At 42.4% G+C, this 24123-nt stretch overlaps 1 protein-coding gene across 7 annotated transcripts in view; it reads left to right on the top strand.

The window, feature by feature from the left end:
• The window catches only part of LOC108004869 (exocyst complex component 4), a 29833-nt gene that overhangs the window by 3333 nt on the left and 2377 nt on the right, over window positions 1-24123 (top strand). For 2 of the 7 annotated variants that reach the window (XM_070995646.1, XM_070995645.1), the window contains exons 2-12: window positions 496-697; window positions 17401-17451; window positions 17515-17578; window positions 17635-17960; window positions 18909-18980; window positions 19648-19760; window positions 19823-19985; window positions 21016-21226; window positions 22581-22669; window positions 22940-23280; window positions 23341-24091. In XM_070995646.1, coding sequence (XP_070851747.1) covers window positions 611-697; window positions 17401-17451; window positions 17515-17578; window positions 17635-17960; window positions 18909-18980; window positions 19648-19760; window positions 19823-19985; window positions 21016-21226; window positions 22581-22669; window positions 22940-23280; window positions 23341-24091 — 2268 coding nt within the window. In that variant the 5' untranslated portion in view covers window positions 496-610. Of the gene's footprint in view, window positions 1-495; window positions 698-7519; window positions 7784-17400; window positions 17452-17514; window positions 17579-17634; window positions 17961-18908; window positions 18981-19362; window positions 19396-19647; window positions 19761-19822; window positions 19986-21015; window positions 21227-22580; window positions 22670-22939; window positions 23281-23340; window positions 24092-24123 lie in introns of those variants that run through there. The other 5 variants (XM_070995647.1, XM_036819196.3, XM_065865751.2 and 2 more) reach the window with 5 other exon arrangements.

Here is a 24123-nt window from a genome sequence, read left to right as displayed (position 1 = left end):
TGCATTTCAGCGCCAAGTTGTTGATTATTGCTTGTCTTTCAGTGTGTCCGCCAAAAATATTAAAAGATTTTCAATGTTGTGGGGCCGGGACCTCAAACAACTGATTTGTCAGGGGCTTATTTTGGCCCGTGTTGGCAGCCTTCGGTACCCAGAGTTATAAATGTGTCTGAGAAATACAGTGCTTATATGCTACATTATATTGTCACAGCATATACAAATTATCCTATAAACAAAATATTTCACCATAGAAATAGAAACTAAAGTAAATTCAACATTGTAAATAAATTGTCGGATAACAAGCAGCAATATCAAAAATGTTCCCTTGTTTGCGGATACCTGTGCTCATAAGCGATATCTACTGTATTTGCATATGCTGTCTTAGACAATGACGTGTGTACCTTGTGATATTTGCACAGATATTACAAACTATAATCCATATCGATCGGGTGCCTTAGATAACAGTCTCTTTGAACTCCGGCCCTCTTTTCATTCCAGCTGCGGTCGCCCGTGATATCCGCCCCCTGTGACTCGTCGGTTCCCGAGAAACAATCCCAGTAATCCGGATAGTCCAGTTCCAGTTCCAGATCCAGTTCCCGATCCCTAGCCCAACATGTCCATCGCCGATAAACGCGCATCCTTTGCGCGCCGAGCCGAAAGTCTCGTGGAGCGGGTGAGAGTTATGAATACCATTTACGAGGTGAGGTACCGGCATCAAGTGACCACGGATCGTGAGATCGATTTTCGATTATGTTTGTCGTTCGCAGTTTGCTGTTTGTAGTTTGCAGTTTGTTGTGGCTTGCTTGCTCCCTAATTCAGATTTATTTGACCAGCATTAGTTGGCACGGCTCGTAAATTATGGCTCGAGGCGTTTAATGTATTTCGCACAGCCCCCAGCGCCCTGCAGCTCCTATATATATATATATCTGATTAGGTGCAAATGGCAGTGGGTGGCGGGGTTCAGACACCCAGCCGCACTTCTCGGCTGATTCTGTTTGGCCTGGCCCGACTGCTTTAATTAATCTAAAACACTCGTATATTATACACATCGCCTTAATGAGTGGGGCCAAATTGTGTTCGGATCAAGGTCGTCGGAGTGTTCCCCTATCACAAGACTGATTGCCTCTTATGGGCATGGGCACGGGTCTTCGCATGGATGTGTGTTTCTGACGGCACCTCTCGGGGGTCTGGGTCTATAAAGTTCCTGCGAGTGGACGACCGAATGGCCTTTTCTAGAATTAAAGTTTTGGGGTTACCCAAGTTATTGGGTCCTTCGTTTGCTGCAAGTCAACATTTTGAAGAAAATAAATTCCAGTTAGTCAGTTACTCTTTAAATCTTTAAGGAGCAAAATAAATGAAGTACTGCCTGGTTATGTAAGGGATAAAATACACATTTTATCCATTTAATCAATATGTTACCACATAAAAAACATGTTTTCAAACGAAATCCTATCGTAAATCAGTTCAGTTTGCAAACCCATAATATGCATCCGAAAAATACGCTTCCGCAGGGCATAAACAAGTCATTGTTCGGAAATGTTTTCCGTTGGCGAGCTAAAAATAAATGTTCCAATGCAAATAGCCATCCGAAACTGCATGGTCATTGTGGCTGTGTTTATATGCATCTGTGTACGACTGCAGTACAATGGAATTTCAGCAGATAACCCCAAGCAAATTTGTCAGCGGTTGGGAAAAGTGGAAGTAATTGAAAGACGGCAAAGAGTTACATGGGCGTATGGGAAGACATTCATTTAATAGCATGCCACACTGAAGCTTCAATTAAGTGGGCTGACCAAGGCATACTCAAAGAATCGGGGTTCATTGGACAGACGATCCATTTCAGAACGACTTCTGTATACACGAGTACTCAATAACACAGAAATAAACACAGAGAAAAGTTTTGGGAGCTCATTAGCATGCATTTAGAAATAATCAACACATATTTTTTGCATGCCTCTCATAAAGAGTTAACATGTGTTAAGTAATTTTTATATAAACATTAGTACTATGTATTCCAACAAAAATCCTACAATACTGATTCGACCGTAATACCAATAATTGTTCTTTCGGATCTTATTCTTGGTAACAAGACATAAAGATAATTAAAACGTTGTAAACTGCACGAGTAACACAAAATGTGTGCAGTGTACACTCGAAAAAAAAAGCCCATTAGGTTTGTTTCAAGCTCCTGAATAATGAGCTTGAATCAAGTACATTTTCGGACGATTTTTGTTTAAAAATTGATTTATTCTTGATTCAAGAACGCGCAGCATATTTTTTCTTAAAACAAGCCGAAAAAATACTATCCGAAATCCAAATTAAATCCCGTTTAAATTTATGGTGCGTTTTTTTCTGAGTGTATTGAGCGTTTTATATTTAAAAATGTTTCAGCTCTGTGTTTGCATCTTAAACTTCTGCTAGGGTTCTATGTGTAGTTCTTGCTTAATAATTACTAACGATTGATTCAAATGACCTTTAAGAATTATAATTTTTATAGTCCTTATGTTCTGTTATTCTTAAAACTGCCTCTGAAAGACACCTTCTTAAAATTCGACTATCTTTTTGGATATACTTTAAAAAGTATAACCCTTCACACCCTTCATTCACGGTTTTAACAAGCTAACTTAGGCAGGACGAAGTTTTTATACTTATTTTTCTTTTACCTAAATGGTTCGTAATATGGAAAGCGTGAAATAAGAATTAAGTGAACTCATCCCCCCAAAGTTTTTTTAAAAGCAATAAAGGCATTAGTCCTTCCTTACAGGAACGGAGTACACTTCTTATTATAATGTTGCTGTAGCTAAATTTAATGCTGTGAATAATATTCCCCTCGTTGGCGAAGCCTTTTAGGATGGGGGACTAGGGCCGCAGGGGCTTTCTTAAGTAGTGCAAAGTGAGGGAATTAAAAATGTTAATTGAATTTTGGGCCGGAATAAAGACAGGGGGTAACTGGAGCTACATAATTCGCTTAACGGAGACAGTGATAATAGGATGTCAGGGTTCAGGTGTTAGACGAGGGAAATCGCTCGACAACGGCTTTGGTTACACTTTGCATTTCAATTTGGGCGAGTGGAATCGGGTGATGATGATGATGGCCCTTATCAATCAGAGTGGGGATTTCGACGACCAGCGGTTAATTTGCATTCCATTTGAAACGCCGCCCTCTGGAGGATGATCGATGTCTCTATAAGCCCTGTTCTCCCCAATATGTGTCTGTTTGGCTATGCATTCGTTCGAATTTGAGGGCCCCTTATCGTTTCGCCTGTGAATGCTGGTGGCCATCCAAAAATAGCAGTGCAAATAAGTCGTGGGTGGGGAATCGCGACTACGACGACGCGAACATAACGAGCAAAATAAATGAACGATAAAAAGCTAATAAAGAGCGGCATAAATAAATGCGTAAATATCGAGCGCATATATATCGTGGGGAAGTCTTGGTGGGAGGAAACTCGTCTCGTAGATTGCCTGCCACTTGGCAGGGGCGCTACAAAAAGGGGAGTGGCAGGTGGCAAGTGGAAAGTGGCAAGTGGCAGGAGAAAGGACAAAGTACACAGGACCAAGGCGGCGGGCAAACGCATTTGCCCAAGTGGCAGCGTTGTCATCCTTCGCCTGTTGGCCTTGCCAGGACGTGTGTTTGTGTTGCCATTTGGGCTTAAGTGTTCCTGCCTGATCCTGCCGGTGCGGGTTATTCCAGCGCACAGGATGCTCCCGCCGGTGCCGGTACCCCTCCCGCTCCTCCTGTTCCTCCTGCCCCAAGCAAGGGTAAATGTTTGCATACAATTCCCTCTGTCAAGTCCTCAAGTCCTTGCACTTGAATCCCGCTGGCTCGCAGTTGGTGTGCCAATTTAAGCGCTGCAGTTTTTTAATGTGAGGCAGCGATTTTGAAATGTTTATAAACTACATTTCTAGTTTCAGCTTTTCGGTTCTTATGCAAAATATTTTTTCGACATTAAAATTATTTAAATAATAATGATCAAATCCATATTCTTAAACAATAAATACTGAAAATATTTTATTTTAAAATGTATTGAGACTTAATTTGTTTCCTCGTTTAGGTGTGTTGTAAAGTTGCATGTTTGTACACAGAGAAAATTCTGACGTTCTCATCTGAGTTGAAAGTGTTCTTAAAAATAAAACGACATTTTTACAAAAAAAAAAAACTTATAAGTTGAAAATGTTTTTATTTTGCTCGAATCAAGTTGAAATGACGGTATTTATGTAAATTGTATATCTCAACAAATAAACGATTAGTTCAGTCCGTAGTGTATACTTAAAAGAAGTTAAGTGAACTCAATTTAACTTTTCTCTTCTCACCATTTCTTTCTAATCTTGATACCAAATTGTACTTACACGGTTTTTAAGAACGAATGTTCTCAATTCAAGAACAATGTTCTTGGATAGTTTTCTCTGTGTATGCTTCCGCTTAAAAGTTTTTTAATTGTTAAGTGTAAATAATCCTCTGATCGCTTTTACCCATCCTAACACTTTTTATTTCCCTACCTATCATAATAAATTTGGGTTTTCCCAGCATTGTATCCGCTTAAGCCACAACATTTAAGCCAAAAATTGATTGGACTTGTTTACCAAATATAATTTTACGTTCTCGTTTCGCCCACTCCCGACAAGTTGCTGTTTATCTTTGGAGAATTTCGTGCTGTCTTGCCGTTTGTTTCGGGAAAACCTTGAAGTTGAGTTTTTCTTTTCCCACTTAACTTTGCGAATTGACATAAATAGGATTTTTGCGCTTTCGCAAACCCCCAGATACCCATATCCCCCGTTTGGCCCTCCTGAACTTGTGTTTTCTGCTGCTGCCGCCTTGGGCAATCGGCTTACAGACTTTCAATTGCAGCCACCCCTTTTTCTTTCCCACCCCCACCCACTCACCCACTCGGGTGAGAACTTTCGCCATTGTCTGCCACACCTACAAACATCAGCTAACCGCTTAAGTAACGCGTATCTTGTACCCATTCGCTTTTCCTGTTCCACCGCGCTTTCCCCGCACATAAATCCCCGTGCTGCCGTAGTTGCCCGGCTTTTTGTTGTGGGTTCTGTGTTCTGGGCTCTGAGCACCTGCCTGGATAATTGTACCTGACAATGGTGTTTGTTGCCGCCGCGTTGTTTATGTGCATGCAGCGCTGTTCCTTCGGTCGCCTTTTGCTTAATTCCTTTGTCTGTCTGCCGGCTTTATGCTCTTTTTATCATCGCCGCTTTTTGTTTAATTAAAGCGCATGTCGAAATTAAAACACAAAAATAATGACATTTATCTGCTAACGACCTAGGTGGAAATGCATGGAAATTGTGAAGAGATCAACGAAATACGAAAGTCGCAGCGGTACAACACTGCGTATGCGTCATGTGTTTTGTAGCATTCCTGAAATCTGCTCGACTACCATATACCCGTTACTCAGCTAAAGGGAACGAAAGGATGATAGAGATATGCAAGCAGTAAGGCGAAATATAACAAATTGTAAAATTATGGACTACAGACAGATTTTAACGTTGTGGACGTTTGTGGGCCTAAGAGTGGGTTTGCCAAACTTCTTTTTAGGTAAATCGATAGGTATTTTATCACTAAAAAGTGTGGTCATCACATGCCTAATCTTAACTTTGTAGCTTTAATAGTTTCCGATATCTATATATATATATATGTCTATATCGACCTGGCTAGTGATCTTGCTCAAGGAAATATATACTTTATAGGGTCGGAAAGGCTTTCTTCTACATGTCACATACTTTTTGACGCATCGAATATACCCTTTTACTCTGCGATTCACTGGTATAATTGAAAGCATTTTGGATTTTTGTACAAAATTGCAGCTTTTTCTTATTCCACAACAATTATATTTATTGATTTAATTTTTTGACTTGTCATTATCGGTTCAAGAATAGTTTCGCCTTACTTGCAAGCTGCACTGAGAAGCCAATTATATTTTTAAAACCTTTTAGACTTGTGGCTTCAGTTCCAGTCATTATTTTTGGCTTAACCCTAATTGCTTGCAGCATTTTGCAGTTTACCCTGTGCGCACGCCCTGCTCTTCGCACTCTTCAATCTAACTTTAAATTACTTTGACTTTATTCAGCAATTTCGTGCTGCATCAGCGCATCATTGGCGGTTTCGACGGGATGGCGGTGTCAGCACAATCGGATGGTATATATACTATAGTAATCCATTTCATCATAGTGGCCAGCGTCGCCTCTGCCCTCGGTTGGCATGAATATTCATGCTCGGCAGCCCTTTTCCATATCCATATCAGATATTGTTTCACCAGAGTGCCACGCCCACAGCCGCGACCCTTCGGCGGGATAGCCACAGCCGGCTTGACCTAGGACACGCATATTTCTAATGCGCATTTCGTTCAAAAAGGGGGCGTGGAAATGGGGAAGTGGGTGAAAGTGGGAGGGCCGGCGGATTTGCGCATTTCCCGCGCTGACAAATTAGCACATCAAAACAAAAAGGCCAAAAAGGCTCAGAGCCACAGTGAGAAAGGCCTGCGAATGCGAGAATCCGCCGACAATGAAGAGTCTGCTCAACAATGCCCACGAAAACAAAGTAATACAAAAAGGATTTTTACATAAACCCCCGAAAGACACTCACACAAACACAAGCCGGGGCTCGCACACACACACACACAGGCCGTGCAGGAGGAGGACACGTACAGTATGTGAGTGGGCGCCAAAATTCAGCGCGCTTAAAAGTAGGCAACGGAATTTGCTCGGCAGAAGCTGTAGGTGCGCGTGTGTGAGTGCCTGTTGGAGTGCTTATGTGTGGGCGAGGGCTAGCGTTGCCAGATGCAAAAAAACCTTCTCAAGAAATTTTCAATTTTTAAAAGCATGTTTTGCAATTTACTTTATTTAAGTTCTCATGCTAAGCTCAGCTTAAATATTTGCACTTTTGAAATTGTTTCAAATAAAACTCTTTTATGGAAATAGCCATAAGGTTATGTTGGTTTATCTACCATTTTTAAATTCAAAATTTTTGGTTTTATCAAAGTTAATAACCATATTATTCTATTATATTTATGCAAGATTTGTTATAAAAGATTTGTTTAAAACTAGTTATAGTTTTTTTTAAATTACAAAACTTCTCAGTGTTCAGACGAAATAGTTACTTACAATACTCTTGGGCGAAGTTCAAGGAAGCCATGCCAATTTAAGAAGCAAGGATACGTTATGTGAAAGATTTTTAAATAGAATACTGCAATGCGAATTTTGCAATGCGTAGATTGCGGACAAATATCTGGCCACGCTCTGGTCAACACCTTCCCAACTAACTGCCCTACGGCAACATTTCAACACTTTCCCCGCCCCCGGCCGCCTCCCTTTTCCACAGCAGCATCCTTGCGGGTGCGAGGGAGATGGCTGCTCTAAGAGAAAGTGGGCGGAGGGCGACTCACTTGGCCATTTCACTTTCCATCATTTTGTTTTGCTACCCATTTCGCGCGGCTTCGTTTGGCTTCGGAAAGGTTCGGCTTTCACGCCGGCGGTGGCGAGGTTTTCCTCGTGATAAGCCAGTTTCACAGTCGTCGCCAGGCGTTCGAACATCACGCATCCCAGAAAACGCGTTCCCGCCCGATTCGCTTCCGATTTCCAATTCGGTTTCCACCGCCGAGTGCTGCTGTGCGCCTAATAGAATCCCGTTCGAGCCACGTTTGTGTGTCCCGCAGTTCCTTCGAGCCAAGTTAGCAGCGAGGCCAAGACCAAGGGAGACCACCGAGCCATGTCGAAGCCGGGAACCCCGAAACACGGCGCCGGCTCCTCAGCCGCCGCTGCTCCCGAGAAGATAAGCGTAAGTTCCGACAGCTCAGTGTCAGGATTGCCCCAGGTCGGACGCCTCTCTGACAAGTGCATCCTGGCTGATTCCGGATGCAGGGCGTCGTGTTCCGCGTCACTTTGGCCGTCGAGTGCGTTAATGCGCTTTTCTAGAATTCTCTCTGTGCGTATACGTAATATTCCATGCTGCATGCGCGATGGCTTCTGTCAACATCTCAAGTGACTGAGTGGTTTAATTTTTCAAAATAGTCGGTAGAGATATTTGCACGGAACTAGAGAACTTGGAGCTCAAAGAGCTCTCAAGTGAAAAATGGTGTTATTAAAAAAGCGTAAACTAAAGTGTTTAAGTAATTGAACCATTTTAACACCTTTAGGGTACGTTTTTCAGTTAGTTAGTTAGTTAGTTTAAAGATACATACATTTTTTTTAAAATTTATTGTCAGTAAACTCAGCCACATCGTTCCTGCTCTAATAATATTCTACCTCGTTCTAATTATAATTGTAGTTTTCTAGTAAGGTCAGGGATTCCAAATGTTTTACTTAGAACTCGAAGAACTTGTTTCCATAAATTGAAATATTATTTTAAAAGAGACAGGAGAGAAAATGTAGGCACTTCCACTACAATAACTTAGAAATGGTATTTCTAACAGGCTTCCAATCATACCACAAAAAAATTGCGAAACACCTTTGGCTTTGTGGATTCCTATCACGAAATTGTGCATTTTTTGTAATTAATCAAGTCGAAGCCCAAAAGCTAGGCCAAGCTCCACTGCGATCGAATAGAGAATATGGAAACCTATGCGGTTGGCTCCCGTGACCTCGAACTCCCCTCTGCGGTGGTTACCTTTTGCAGTTGGCAGCTATTTGCTTTTTATTTTCTTGGACCGTGCTGCCCAGTGAACTGGGCTCAAAGGGCATAGCACGCTCTCTGACTTGCGCCTCATAAAAATTGCATAATTGTCGTCCTGCATGTGGTTGTTTGTGCGACTCTTTGTGGACCGTGTGGATGTGAATGGGTGTGGGCGAATCAACCATTAGCCTGGATGTTTCTTTTTACGTGCCATTTGCGGTGGCATCTGGCACACAATAATTACATACGTGGACCGGGCCAAAACGAATGTAGGTGCTCAAATGGGCAAAATTATGGCGTTCGTTAGACCTTAACTACGTTCTATTTTCTTCTGTATTAAGCTGTTAATTATACTTGGGGATTGCTGGTCCAGCAAGTGTATGGCTCTTGATTGGATTCTAAAAAACTACAAGTTTTGGAAGTCCCAATTAAACGACAATGTCAATTTTTTGTATATCGCTACAAAATATTTTCAAGTTCCTTAAACAATATTATTGATAAAACTCCCAATAATTGTTAAGCAAGTTTTTTTAAAAAACTTTGTAATATATTGCTGAGCAACCCATCATTTATGCATTTAATATTTATTAAGACATTCTGAAACAGAACTCCCATTACTAAAATACGAAGATTCTCTGGCTATGCTAAGGCTGAGTTTTGTTGCCAGCATTTTATCACTTTTCCGGCTAGCCCATGATTTCCCATTTTCTTCCCTCACTGAGCTCATCAAATCCGGCCACAAAGTGGGCTACGTTCCATCTCCGACCACATAATGCACGCTGCTCGTCCTGGATTGCAATCCCAATTCAAATGTGCTGACTAAAGGCTTTGCTCGACATAAGCCACTGCGATATATATTCCTGCCCGAGTCGCTTTGTTTTCCCTCATTTTTCGCAGGGTTCGCTTATCCCTTCAGGCGGTGCTGAATGCGATGGGATTTAATTAGGAAAAAGCATAATGGAGAGTCGGGCTGGGCTGTCCATGTCCATATAAGTCTATGCATTATACATGATTTGCTGCAGTCCCAGCCCGACTTATTTCCAACGTTTTTTCCATTACTCTCCGGCGTTCTGCTGAATAATAAAAAGGCAGCCCGCGGGGTTTCCATTTGCCGCCTTGAAGGAAACTTCCCGTAACACAGGCTCACTCCTAGAAAAAAAGGGAGTCCCTTTCCGGAAAGTTTATATCCCGCACACTGGATAAACTCTCGTTCCCTCGGACAGCAAAGTTTATTCATCGTCTTCGCTTGTTTCCGCCGTAGCATCTGGCATTTCCCATTTGGTGTCCTTTTGGTGTCCCCTGTCCAAAGGAAGAAAACTTGTTGACTCCGCCGCCGGACATCGGAGGCATCGAAAAACATGCGTTAATATAATTGTATTTCAAACTGTTTTTTTTACGAAATTCCCCGTTTTCCCCTCCCGGAATTGGAACCTCGTCGATGCCTTGTAAAGTCAGTTTGTAATGGCACTATTTTGAAGTCGCTGCTGTTATAACTTTGCCATTTGCAAAGTGTCAAAGTTTTCAAGGTGAGGTTGCGCATACGCCCTGTTACCTCGTCGGCTCGAAATCCTGCGGCTGCGGGCGCAAACTTAAACAACATTTAATTGGTGGCTTTTAGCACCAGCCTGCATGCTGGCCTATTTGTTTGTGTCTATTAAAATTTCCCCTTGCAATGCGGTCCCGACCGCCAGAAAAGTATGCTGAAATTCTGTTTGCAGAACTTTTCGCATCACTTGGGGGCTTGCGTTTTTGTACTCTCTCCCTGAAAAGTTTTCCATAAATTTCCAACACTTTTAATGTGCTACGCGGCATTAAGCGCCCAGATTTCCAGCGCCTTCGTAATGGGTTTCCCACGATGTTGGCCAAGTGTTGGGGCATGAAAATCCCATCAAGTATACGTCAAAGTGCGGCCAACTTATGCTCTTAGTGGCTATGAGCGAGAGTCGTCCACGAACAGGCAGGAACTTCCTGGTTACTTTTAATTGAGTCTTATAAGTCACTCTTTACTTTACATGCATTAGAAACCTTGAAATTGAAAGCTAGGCTCGCGAATTCTTCAGGAACAAAATACCCAATTGAGATCAACGTCTGCAAAGGTCAAACTTTTTCCATTCGTCTTAGAGAATAATAAATTGTATTTTTAAAGTGTCTAAAAGTATGCAGTGAATGTATAGTCTTTCTGAATTAATTATTTGTTCTGCTTAGTTTAAAATGTATTGTTGCATACTTTTAGACACCTAGAACTAAGTGTAAAGTGACCCCCCTATAGTTCACCACTTCTACCTCTACGGCTTTTAAATCCGTATAAATATTCCAAAATGTTCTAAATTGAAGTCTTACTACATACAATAATGCAAATATTCTGCAAAGCTAATTACTATGCAATTATGATTTTGTGTGCCCAACCAGGATTTAAAGTGCATTTGCTTGGAAATCAAATATCATGTCAATTACGTGACATGCACGATGCACCTGCAAAATTCATATTTGGCAATTACTAATTGATACATTTCGGGGCAGCATCGTCGGCCCGTTGGCCGTTCGGAATATTAATTGAGATTAATGCGATGTCAATAGAACGGGCTCGGAAACGTCATATAGATGGCAGGCCAGAGGCCCACAGCTGATAATTAAATCTACATTACCATTACGCATGCTGGTCGGCAAATGGCAGCAAAAAGTGGGCCAGGCATCGATTGAATAAGCCGGAAGAGTCGAGTATATATGGACTACCCTCCCACTGGGCGTGGCAGGGCGACACATGACAGCACTTAACCAAATACGAATAAAGTCCACAGCGTAGGGACTTTGAGGGATCCCCAAAGTGCCTCGGTGCAAGTGCGGTTATGAACCGAAATCCATTTGCACTCGAATACGCTTTTGGCCAAAATGAAGTGGCCAAGGGGCTGGCAAATAAACCTTCGGTCCGCCCATAAACAACCCGGCCAGGATCTGTTTGTCAGGGCGGTCACGAGCCTTTAAATTACGAATGCAATAAATGTAGCCAAGGGAGGAATAGAAATCCCGCCGATTGAGTAAGGCGTGTCCGGCGAGGGAAATGCTGATTAACGGATAGGAAAAGCGGCGCGGGAAAACTGTGGCCGGGATTCAATGGCCAGCACTTTGTTAAATAAACTTTCTGTTCGAGTGGCGAGCACTTCTGCAGCAGACTCGCCTCTCCAGAGCCCTTGACTTGGGCTTTGTTTTGCGCCGATGTTTTGTGTCCCCATCGAGGATGATGAGGAAGCGTGGGATCAAAGATAAATGGTGACCCATATCTGCACTTATACCTGGAACGGCGAAACACTGGCTTTTATGGGAGGTGTATAGCTGCTGGGTAATTAAGCAAGTACAAAGAAACTCGGCCTGAAAGGATCCAAGTTGAGGTACGAAGTTTTGGCTATTCCAGTCCCACGAACTTTTCGTTGTCTCTTCGATTTTCGACCAACTTACCAGCTGAATTTAAGTAAACTTTGCTCGTTTCTTGCTTAAAATATGTTTGCCAAAGTTTGTTTGCATTTTTATTGGCCTCCTAGGCAGCTGGGAAGATGTTTTTTGGTCTGTTCAGCAGCTTAGGACTAGTTCCATTACAAAAACTCTGTTAAAGGTCTCGTCATTGCATTCATCGGAATATTTTAATGTATCCTTATAGAGCTTCATCCGAGACCCTAATTTTAAACGTTACTACAAACCTTTTCCATTATCAATTCAAACCATTAGAGAACCAGTTAGGAATTTCAACAAAACAAAGCTTTTCGCATCGTTTGGCAAAACACGGTATATCAGCCATCAAGCCGTCAACTCTGAAATCCATCAGGCATCCAGCAGAATCAACCCGACCGACTGACAGCTCCTGCAAACTCCTCGCAAGGACGGATGTCCTGGGATGCGATGCGATATGATGGAACAGGGCTGCCGTGTGTAATGGGCACTTAGGTCGCTGCCACATGATTACGACATTAAGGGGAAATCGGGGTGAATGGGATTGCTGAACGGAAAAAGTGAAAGCGCAGTCAGGGAAAAGCTGGGAAAACTGGCGACGTCGACGAAATCGGGAAAACATGAGACGAGGTCGTGGAGGGAAGGGGCCAAGAGCCAAGAGCTGTGGCAACACGGAAAAGCAGCAAGGAGGTCAATGAGTTGACACGTGCAGGGAAACATCATGGCAAGCTGCAACTTGGGGCAATGCCTCAGCTTTGGGTGGGTATCCACCCAGCCACCCAGCCACCTTGCCACCCTGCCAGGCCCCAGAAACACCCCTCCCCTTTGTTATCCTGCAGAGAGCAAGTGATACAGTTTTATGCATGTTCCAGGCATTCAGGACAACGTTTTGGGAACACACACAAATGCCAGTCTGCTGCTACCATGCAAACTCAAACGCATCTATCTGCATCTGCTCCTGATGCCGGAAAAATGCCCAAAATGAAAACCAAACTTTGTGTACATGGAAATCCAATTCGTGTACCGAAAAATTGTATTGCTCTACTTTGTTGATGGCAAACAAGTATGTTGCATTGTGGGCGGTTCAAGGGGAAAAGTTTGACAGTTTATTTGACATTTTTAAACATTAGAAAGCGGGTATAAACATTAAAAATGTAAATATTTATAAAACTTTTGATACAATTTGGAATATATAGCTAGCTGATTTGATAAATACTGGATTTTTGGTTTTTTTCTTCTAATATATAATAAAATGAATTTAAGTTCTGCTTACCCCAAAAAACACAAATCGGCTATTTCGCAGATGACATACATATATTGATTTCAATCTATAAATACAATTTAAACCAGACTTATTCAGTCAACTTTTATTTGTAGCTAGCTGATTTAATTAGTGCAGGATTTGTTATATTTTGTTTATCATTTATAACCAATTCAATGAATTTAAAATTCTGCTTACCTCAAGAGCAGAAATTCGTTATCTAGCAGAAGTCAAATAAACATGTTTAAACATTTTAATACAATTTAAACCAGACTTATGAAGGCAACTTTATCTTATAGCCAGCTGATTTAATAAGTAAATGATTTTTTATATTTTTTTCAATTTATAAGCAATTAAATGAATTAAAAATTCTGCTTACCTCAAAAGCAGAAATCGGTTAACTAGCAGATGACAGTTGTCAATTGAAGCACTGACCCCAACTTGTTCCACCGCAAGTAAATTCCCATCAGTGCTCGCAGCATGTGTTTCCGTCACTGGGAAATCGAGTCAAAGGCGTGACGACTATATAGTCGAATGTCCCAATCAAGATCCAGATGCAGTCGAGCACATGGCGCAAATACAAGGCAGAGTGCAAGCATTGACCCAATCCCAAGTCAATTAAAGTGCGACGAGCGTACGGAAAAACTCGGGAATCGGCAGAACAGCAGGGCTAGACTTTCAACATAAATCAAACGATTGAGCCAGATGACTTTTTAATTGACTGATAGCTCTGGCAATGGCGAAACCCTCAGGCAAGCGGCCAACTGACGCTGACTGGGGGCCAAAAAGTTGCTGAGGCACAAAAAACGTGTGAACAATTTTGGGTCATAAAGGGGTTGATCAAAAGAAAGTAGAAAGAGAACGTGAAAGACCATTACATATATTGTTTTTTTCCGAAGTGCAAAAACCACATATAATAACCACTTATACTAACACCAAAAAGCCTTAAGTTGCTGTTTTTGGCCTTTTAAGTTATTAATTCTTCAATTTTAAAGAAACATTCCAGTGGTCGGCAGCAGAGGTCAGCGGCTCTAACCCAAGGGAATCGATTTGTATCTGCAGGCGTTCTGCCACATATTACAAAAAATCGCCCACACAAATATAAGTATCGACGCAATGTGTGCCGAAAAACGAAATTAGATGGAATATATATCTCATTTTTGTTCATCATACGTTATTTTAAAAGAAAAAAACTTATTTCTAAAAGTGATTTTTATGATAGAATTTACATATTTGTAAGGACTGAAAAATTAGATCAATCATTGATTGAAATAATCTAAAATATTATAGAGTATGGTATAGTGTTTTCATTGTTTTTTTTTGTTCTCTGCTTGGACTCCCATTTTCCCAGTGTATGTAAGCCTGTTCGGAAGCATTCGACTGTTAGTCAGTGAAAATTTCTGGCTGAGCCAACCGCAAGACATCCATCATCCGCGATGTGGGCAGGGCCGACTGGCAGGGTCTCCATTCCGCCGAGGGCAAGGTGAATAAATGAGCATCGCAGGTCGTAAAGTGCAGCCAGCCAGCAGCCGGCAGTCCGTCACAGCTGCACACACCACCTTTCGCCCACCTTTCTCCCACCTTTCCACTTTCACCCACAAACCGTGTGCTTTGGGGTGTGCAATTTATTGGCTATTTCATTATTTATAAGCGATTTCATGGCATGTATGCGTTTGTATTTGATCATTCCGATGGGAGGACAGGTGCACAAAAGGTTGCTGAATGGACTCACTTGGCCCCACGACAGTTTTCCCCTACAATTTCCTAGGTCTTGACGCACAATCCCTCTTCCTTCGCCATCAATTGTCAACACTTTATAGCAGTCATTCTTGGGGCATATCCCGGCAGTAAATGAATCTCCCACGCCCCCGAGATAACACTAGATGTATTTATTGGCGGACACATCACACAGTCAAAAACTTTGTGGTCAATTGACATTACATCTTTTGGTTTTGTGGCGATGCAAAGGAATACAGATATTAAAAATTTTAAATGATTAAATGGAACACCAATGGGGTACACCTTATAACACAACATATCATTTATATATATATATTTATGTATTCATTTGTGTGATATTGAAAAAGGGAAAGGCATCCTATTGAGTTATTTAACAATTTATAGATACATTCAATCATCTGGTTCTATAGGTTTTAATCTTAGTAGTGCAAATGTTTGTGTTTTTCCCCACTGTGTGTTCTTGTCCTTGGCAGATACAAGTTCCCACCCAGTCCAAACCCACCGAACCCCTCCAACCCCACCCATCCGACCCACTCACACTCAATTAATGCCAATTGATTTGTGACGGCAAGCACGCCGTTCGCTTGTTTGTTGTTTTCCCGGCCATTATTCCGGTCTGCCCTTCTCCAAGCCCGGCTGCCAATCCTCCCCAGTCATTTTGCCATAATCGCTGCTCGTCGATGGATTTGCAAGTGCAATTGCATCTGGCTGATCCTGCATCCTGCCCCTGGCGTCCTCGCTTTGTGCGGCCAGGTGGCCTTGGGCCGGGGAATTGGCTCCAGCAGCTGGCGAACACAGAACAGAACGCAGTTACATAAATAGCCAATTTGTCTGATTTATTTATGCTCTTCATTTGAATGCAAAACTTTTTATTGGCATGCCCGCAGTTAATTCCGGCCGTGGCTCGTCGTTCGTCTTCCGCAAACGAAGGCGAGCAAAAGCAGCGGCGGGCACTCAACGAATGCATTTACATAATGCCCATTCCATTCCGTTTGTTTATCTATTTACTGGCTTACACAAAACCCCCTCGGTTTAGCCGAATAGACATTAGAGGGCTTAGGCAAATTCTTGGCCAGAAGAGGTTCTTGGCCCTGCTGGTCTTTTGACACTTGTATAGTTTCGCTCAATTTCAATAAGTGTTCGATGGCCTGGGAGCATGTGGGTGTGTTGTTCGAGGGCTGCCTCTGTGGGGTGGGGTGCCCAGGACACTAGGATACCCAGGATACCCGGGATGGCTGACAAAGGATATCGGAGGCTGCCGAAGCTCCGGCCTCAATTTGAGGAGCTTGCCCGGCTTATTTGCTTTACGCTTTAATAAATTTCGAAATGGGCTTAGTCGAAGGAGGAACTGCCTGAAACTGATAGGACAACACAATACACTTCTCCTGACATAACGTACAATGGGCCGGGATTGCCCAGAGCTTGAGTTACCTCAATCGATACCGAGCTGCCTTGAGTCATGAACAAAATATGGGACACAATCTTAATGAAAATCAAATTCAAAGTAGATTATTTGCTCATTAAATATTATACATTTATTAAACATACTTTGAAATGTAAACACATTTTAATAAATTAGTAGATATTTCATTTAAATATTTTATACATCAAGAAACAATATAAAAGGACCTTAAGTTTCCCCAAAACTATAAAAAAAAATTATTTTTATCTGGAGCATATTTTCAATAAGCTTTAAGCCTTTGCACAGTATCATTGCCTCTGGGGATTATAAAATGATTTACAAAGTTACTGTGTAACCCAGCCACTTCTAACTTCCTGGATCATAACGAATTTAGCCAATCGCACACAAAATTCCATTTAGAAATTTGCTCAAACAATCCCCAGGGAGTTTTCAATGCTCGGAGCGTCGAAAGTAAGTTGCCTTTTGGTAGCAAAACAGAAAACACAAACATTCAACAGTTAGGCGGGTTTAAGGATGCTCGTCGCGCAGGCAAGTCCCCAAAATTTCCATTCCGAATTCCGTTTCACGAATGGGTATATTAGTGCACACACAAATATTTAACATGCCGTGGCGAGAAATTCAAATTCAAATTCGAAATTACACAAGGCGAGTCAGCAGTCGGCATCCGAGGGCCAAGGACACGTGGCCGGGAGGACATCAAGGACCTGCCAAAAGCAAGCGCTCACAAAGTCAAATTTTTTGGTCATTTCATGCCCGTCATCTCTCACGCTTGAGTTTGTGTTTATGGCAACGTGAACATGATTTGGCCGTTTACTTTGCCTTTTGCCAAAGTTTTTCAGTTTTCAAGTTCTGGGCTAACAAATAAGCCGCATTTGGGGCACACACTTCAATTTATATTTTGATTACGTTTTGTTGCAGAAATACAATATCAGCACGGAGAAGTGCGGGGATCTGACTGTGGTAGTGCAGGTGAGTGGGTCCCAACCCTTTCGAGAGCCCGCGTTATCCTCTGTCCTCGTCCTTGTGATTTAGGGCGACCTGTCGCAGCAGGAGAAGCGTGCCGTATTCATCACGGTCCACGACCTGGGCTGCAACCGTAAGTAGGCGGCTCTTAGCGGAGGCGAGGTGACTAATTGAGCCATCCCGCCCCAGACAACTCCTTCCAGGAGTTCGTGAGCAGCCCCTGCATGACGGAGATCAAGGAGCGCTCCTGCTTCATCCACGTGGACGTGCCGGGACACGCGGACAACGCCCCCCTGGCCGACAGCTTCCCGTTCCCCTCACTGCAGGCCCTGGGCGAGGACCTGGTGACCGTGCTGGACTACCTGCACGTCAAGTACGTGATTGGCCTGGGCGAGGGCGCCGGAGCCAACGTCCTGGCCCGCTTCGGACTGGCCCACCCCAGCCGGGCCCTGGGCCTCATCCTGATCAACGCCACGGGCAGCGCCGCCAGCGTGCTGCAGTCCTTCAAGAACAAGGTGAGTGGTGGTCGAATTAATTGGCTTTTTGCCAAGGTATCGGAGCTTCACGCTTCTAATGCCCCGACAAGAAAATTCAAACAGGGGGAAGAAAAGGTTTTCAATGGATAACTGTTCGAGTTTCCCCACATTAAAACACACCCTTCTCTGAGAGTTTCTTAAAAATATTCTATCTATCTTTAATCCTATCTTTAAAGAGTTAATTGTAACGAGAACGAAAGGTAACTTCAGCAAGTCGAAGTTTTAATATCCTTGCAGACTTTTCCTATATTGCTAATATAGAGCGGGAGAAGTAGGAAGTAGGGAGAAGATTACCCAGGGTAGGAACAGCTTAATTTTGAATATATACGAACGATTGAAGCTTTAAGATATATCTCTGTCTATATGTATATAGACGTCCGATCGGAGCGGTTTTCAAACTGGATATGTATACACGATTTTAAGACTACTGTGAATGATTTGATCGCTAGATGAACAACCGGACAAGGCTAGATCGATGCTTTATAGGCTCTGAAACGTCTCTTTCACTGCGTTACAAACTTCTGACCGATGTGATATGGTCGAATTTTAATATGTATCTACCCTAAATATTAGATATATAAAACCGACAAAGGACATGAGACTTTTATACCAAAACTTAAATCAGCGAGATTTTTAGATCTTCATATTTAAAGGACTGAACTCTGATACATCGTTTATTTATTCAATGAAAGTATGCTCTGCCTATTCAAACGCCTTTTTATTTTTTTTTAATTTAAAAATAGATATATGCATAATATTATATATTATATTATTTTTATATATTATACTACAAAAATAATTCCACATTTAGTAGAGTTAATTTCTTTCATTACATTTAAAAAGCGTTAAATTTACAGTATATACTTAGTATATTTTACTCAAAGTTACGCACAACAGTAGTTAATCTGTCTCCCCATGTCATTGCAGTTTATAAGCTGGAAGAGCGACGAGGTGGCCCAGTCGGCTGAGAGCTTCCTGATGTACCACAAATTCGGACATGTAAGTAGTGGCAAGCAGATGAGGAGGATGAGTCCCCATCCCCGCCGAGCTTAGATGGGCCATGGGCCTTGACGTGGAGTGCGTGTTGTCGTTGGTTTGATCTCAGTGTTGTACTCACTTATCCTTCTGTTCTATTTTATGTTTAAACCCAACTTCCAACCGCCGAATCGAACTCTGTTCGTCTGCGCTTTCAGGTTTTGGAGGTAAACAGATCAAACGTCTCTTAACTAAGTCTCTTCCTAAGCCAAACCATTCGCAAACCTCGCTAAATCGGTGCTGCAGTGCTCGCTAAATTTCGAACCCCTCATAGTTTTAGGTCCCCTGTTTTGAGGCATGTCTTACTGTATATTTATTCGTTGAATTTCTCGTTATTTTCTTCTAGAACTGGGTATGTACATAGTTTTCCCCTCCATCCATCCGACAAGAAATTGGCCTAAGCAAGAACTGTGCAACCAAAATTGGAAATACAAATACTTATTCATAACTTGCCCCATCCCTCATTTGCAATGTTGTTGTCTTTTGCTTTATAATTTTTGCACGACTGTACTTTATAGTAGTTAATAGCTAAGAGTCGTAGTTCACTTTAAGATTTAGAATTTCTGTCTCATGCCAATATTCTGCTTTCTGACACTGCCCACAAAAACCGGTGAACCACCGAACCTTACAGCAAATCATGGGTGAGAATCCGGACAAGGAGAAGATTGTGACCGAGTACCAGAAGCGTCTGCACCGATCCCTAAACAGCAAGAACGTCGGTCTCTATGTCAAAGCATTTATGAAGTAAGTTTGCAACCAATAACTGGATGACTCGTTTCGAATTGACCCCATATCCGTATTCAAAGTCGCAAGGACCTCACGCTCAAAGGATGCAAAGTGGATGTCATTTTAATTACTGGCATGCTGAGTCCCTATGCCTCGATGGTGGAGAAGTTGCATCGCGATGTGGAGAAGGAAAGGGTCACAATTCTGAAGATCGAGAGGGCTGGAGATGTTCTCGCCGATGCTGTAAGTGTTGTCTATATTGCTTTAAGATATTTTAAATGTACACAAACATATATATATATATATATATATATCATAAAGCTAACTTAAGATTAAAATCTATGAGCTAACCAAAGGGGTTTGAGGCTTAGCAACTGTGGCCTTTAGCTCGTGAAAGTTTAATGGTTGCTCTAAAATAAAAGCAATATAACTTCGACATGCCAAGATATATATACTCTTGCACTTTTAAAATCACCCGTTTATTACAGGAAACGAAGAAACCGTATAAATTCGGTTTTATAAAATTTACATTTTTTTTCTTAAAGCTTAAAACAACTTAAAGCTTAAATCAACAATTTGACAATTTCAATTCTTATTCTCACCCCTTCACAAGGTAGATCACTATGCAAAAAATGTATTCAAAAACTAAAGTCTTTTATTGTGATATTAAAGTTTTCTTAAAATTATTCTTTCAACATGAATTTCAGTTCGATTTCAGAAAAATAAAATCGATTTCCTCGGTTGATATGAATAAAAAGTGTACGAAAATCCCGAAAAATTGTTTGTTGGAAAACTAGTTTCAAATCTAACACAACCTATATACATTAAAATATTATATTTGGTTAAAGACAACAAAGCGTATGAGTGATAATCTTTCAAGATAAGGCGCAGACCGTAATACGCGATTTTTCTTTTGTTATGCCTTAAATGAATAAATGCTCATTAGACATTTAGGTTAGAATAGTGCCTTATAGAGTTCCGCACAGAAGGGTCGGATGCATCATCTTCTGACTAACCCTCAGCAAGGGTATAATAAGCTTGTAAGACAGATATTTACACTACTTATTAGATTTTGATATGAAAGATAGAAAGAATGTTTGACTTCTTCAGTTAAATAAATGATTTTGACTTTTTGAGATTAAATTGAATTAGTTGAAACTTCTTCTATCTGGTTAAAACAAGGATATGTAAAATCAATAAACAAAACATCAGCGTTTCCATTGATCTTCAAGTAGCAGATATTAAAGTGGTTTTAAATCCCTTTATTTTGTAGCCCGGCAAGGTGGCCCAGTCCATACTGCTGTTCTGCAAGGGACAGGGATTGCTCACGTCGGTGGTGATGCCAGGAGTGGACCGCGGACGCGCCTTCTCCACCGCCAGCTCCGGATCCTTCGAGGGCGCCAACGGATCGCGGCGCCTGTCGCGCGGCATCTCGATGGAGGACTACGACAAGCCCAACATCCGCCGGCTCAGCATCATGAATAGTGAGTTGCCCAAGAAGGAGTAATCCAGTAAACCCGACCACGCCACGCCCACGGCTTCACCTACAGAAGTACTCCTCCAGCGATGGTATTGCGTATTTAAATTACTTAAAATAGTGAAATACCTTTAGTCTGAGCAAAAACGTATTTGTGTAATCCCAGAGCCAAACAATCATCCCGAATGTAACCGCTTACCCAGTAGAATAAGCGGTATTTGAGCCAAATTTTAATTAGCAGTCGCTTAAAGTTTTCAACAAGCCAAAGAGCATCAAACAAAGAAACACAATGACCATCCGAATGGAAGGAGAGCTACTAAAAACTATATTTAAACTGTGTATTTAGGTTTAGAATTACATAAACATATACCCCAAGGATCCCACCTGTGAAACTAAAACAAAGGCAAATCAGTCATATCTAAATCTTCCACTCGAGGAACTTGAACTCAACTGCTAAACAAGAACTTCAAACAAGCAATCTATGCAATACCTCCGAATAGTAAACTGTACCTAAACACGTAGAAAATAACGCGAAAACTCCCAAATTGTACTCCAAACTCTACTCTTCTTCTTGCAAATTTGTATTATTTTTGTGAACAGTCTCAAATGTTGCTATTTTAGTGAAGAAATCATATACAAAGTTTGACTAGTGTAAGTTGAAAGCACCACTACAGAAGATGCTTATCTTGAATATTTATAACAAACAAATGCACACGGATTACATGTATGTATGTGTAAACAATCAAAACCAAAAGCAATTCGAAAACCAAAGAATATTTTATTGTAGTGTAGCCGTCATGCGTTTTTTGAAGCGAGTATTTAAATTGTTTTATCGCATTGGCTTAGCTTGACATTTAGTGAAGACTATTAAGTCGACCAAGGCACTCAGATAAGTAGATGCAACTACACCGTTACACAATAAAGTTAAAATTAAAAATCCGCTTAAGAGCTTTGATCTGTTTTTGAAATTATTCACACGCAAGCCCACTGGCTTGTCAAGCTATCGAAAAGAAAGGTTTTTGGGGACTAACCATATTTTTTAGATATTTGGTTTTATCTTATCTTCTCTTTTTATTATTTCCAATAATTTTCCATACACTGAAACTTATAAAATTAAATTTGCGCGGGAAAATATCTAACCGGCGATAGGTGAGCACACCCATCACTACGAAAGAGTCCATCTCTAATCTTATCGATAGTTTGACCGTCTGTAGTTTTTGGTATTTTCAACACTCCGCGGACGGTCCTCTGGTGCTTAAGTGCAAAATAATTTTAACAACAAATTTTAAGCAATTGCTGTACTATAATGTTGATACTGAGCTAACCTGTGCCCCGCCTCCGCCCTGTCGCCCATCAACCAGCCAAGCACTTCTTCACCTTCAACAGCGTCTACATGGACGCCCCCCCGCCCACGAAGCCTCCGAGGGGAGTGAAGTACGGCAAGGATGAGGTAAATTACTTCAAGCCGTCGCTGAAAATGTTGTTCCAGTCGCAGCACAGCCTGCTCAATCAATAAACCCACCTGGAAACCGTGTTATTTGTTGTTTGTGTTTTGTTGTCGCCTACTAAGAGGTTCTCGGGCCGCCGCCTGCGAGCGGGTCCAAAGTGATGACGACACCATCTGGTTGTTTTTGCTGCCGCACGCCCTCTTTTTGTTTAGCGATATTACTTTTCTTAGATTAAAAATGAGTAATGCCTGGTGGCTGGCTTCCCTTTGCAGTCCGCAGGATGTGGTTTCCTGGTCAATGTCATCAAGTCTCTGGGATTCAGCGAGACCACCGAGGAGCGCCAGAAGGAGAAGCAGAAGATCGAGCAGGAGTTCAAGCGCTCGGATCTGCGACTAAACGAGCTGGTATCGCGCCACGACCAGCAACTCACCCAAGTCCTGCCCCTGTTCAGCCAGGTGTCCTCGGAGGTGACTGCCAGCCGTGAGCGGATCCATGCCGTCAAGGAGAACCTCGGAGTCTGCAAGCGCCTGCTCCAGTGCAGGCGCGATGAGCTCAGGAAGATGTGGATGGATGCAGTGCAGCACAAGTACGTGCTGGAGATGCTGGAGCAAATGTAAGTGCCTTTGCCTTTTTGGATCATAAGAGCTGCCTAAAATTCTCAACGCCCTTTCAGCCAGGAGCTGCGCAAAGTGCCTCAGCGGGTGGTGGGTTACACCGCCAAGCGTCAGTACCTGCATGCCAGCAAGGCCTTGACCGATGCGCTGGCCACTTTAAATGGACCCTTGCAGGCCGTCGAGGGCTTGTCCGATCTGCGAACTGACCTGCAGACCCGTCGCCAACAGCTATACCAACGCCTGCACGAGGAACTGGTCACGCAGGTGTACACCAACTCGGCCAACGAGGCCCTTTCCTCGTTCCAGCGCAGCAACTCCAGTCGGTTAAATTCCAGTTTCACTCGGGGAATAGGTGCTCGCCGCTCCACGGATCGTATTGAGGCCAATGCTCGCGTGCGCAAAGCACTGGCCGAAATGGCCCAGAGCTTCGATTTGGACAAGACCGAGGTTATTGAAGACGCAGATCTCATTTACCCGGAGCTGAGCATGAGCTACTTTGTTGCCATCATTGTGGAGTCGTTTGGAATGCTGCACAAGGTGCCCGACTCCCTGGAGACGCTGCGCGTCCAAATACAAACGGAGTTGCTCAATGTGGTGCGGCACACGACGCATCAACTGTCTTTGAATGGAGCAACGGCAGAGGTCAATCCCCTCCTCACACTCCTGGAGATAATTTTTAAGCAGTTTAAGGCCATCGCCAAGACGCACACCTTACTGCTAAAGAACTATTTGTCGGTGGGCCAGAAGTACTCGGTGGTTGGACCCCAGCCCTACGATCTGACGGACTTTTGGGCCCAGGCCCAGTCAGTGGTTAGTATTGAATCTAATCCCTCTAATGACTT

This window comes from Drosophila suzukii, chromosome 3 (assembly GCF_043229965.1).
Source record: "Drosophila suzukii chromosome 3, CBGP_Dsuzu_IsoJpt1.0, whole genome shotgun sequence".
Lineage (NCBI taxonomy): Eukaryota > Metazoa > Arthropoda > Insecta > Diptera > Drosophilidae > Drosophila > Drosophila suzukii.
This window is presented reverse-complemented; position numbering and strand designations above follow the sequence as displayed.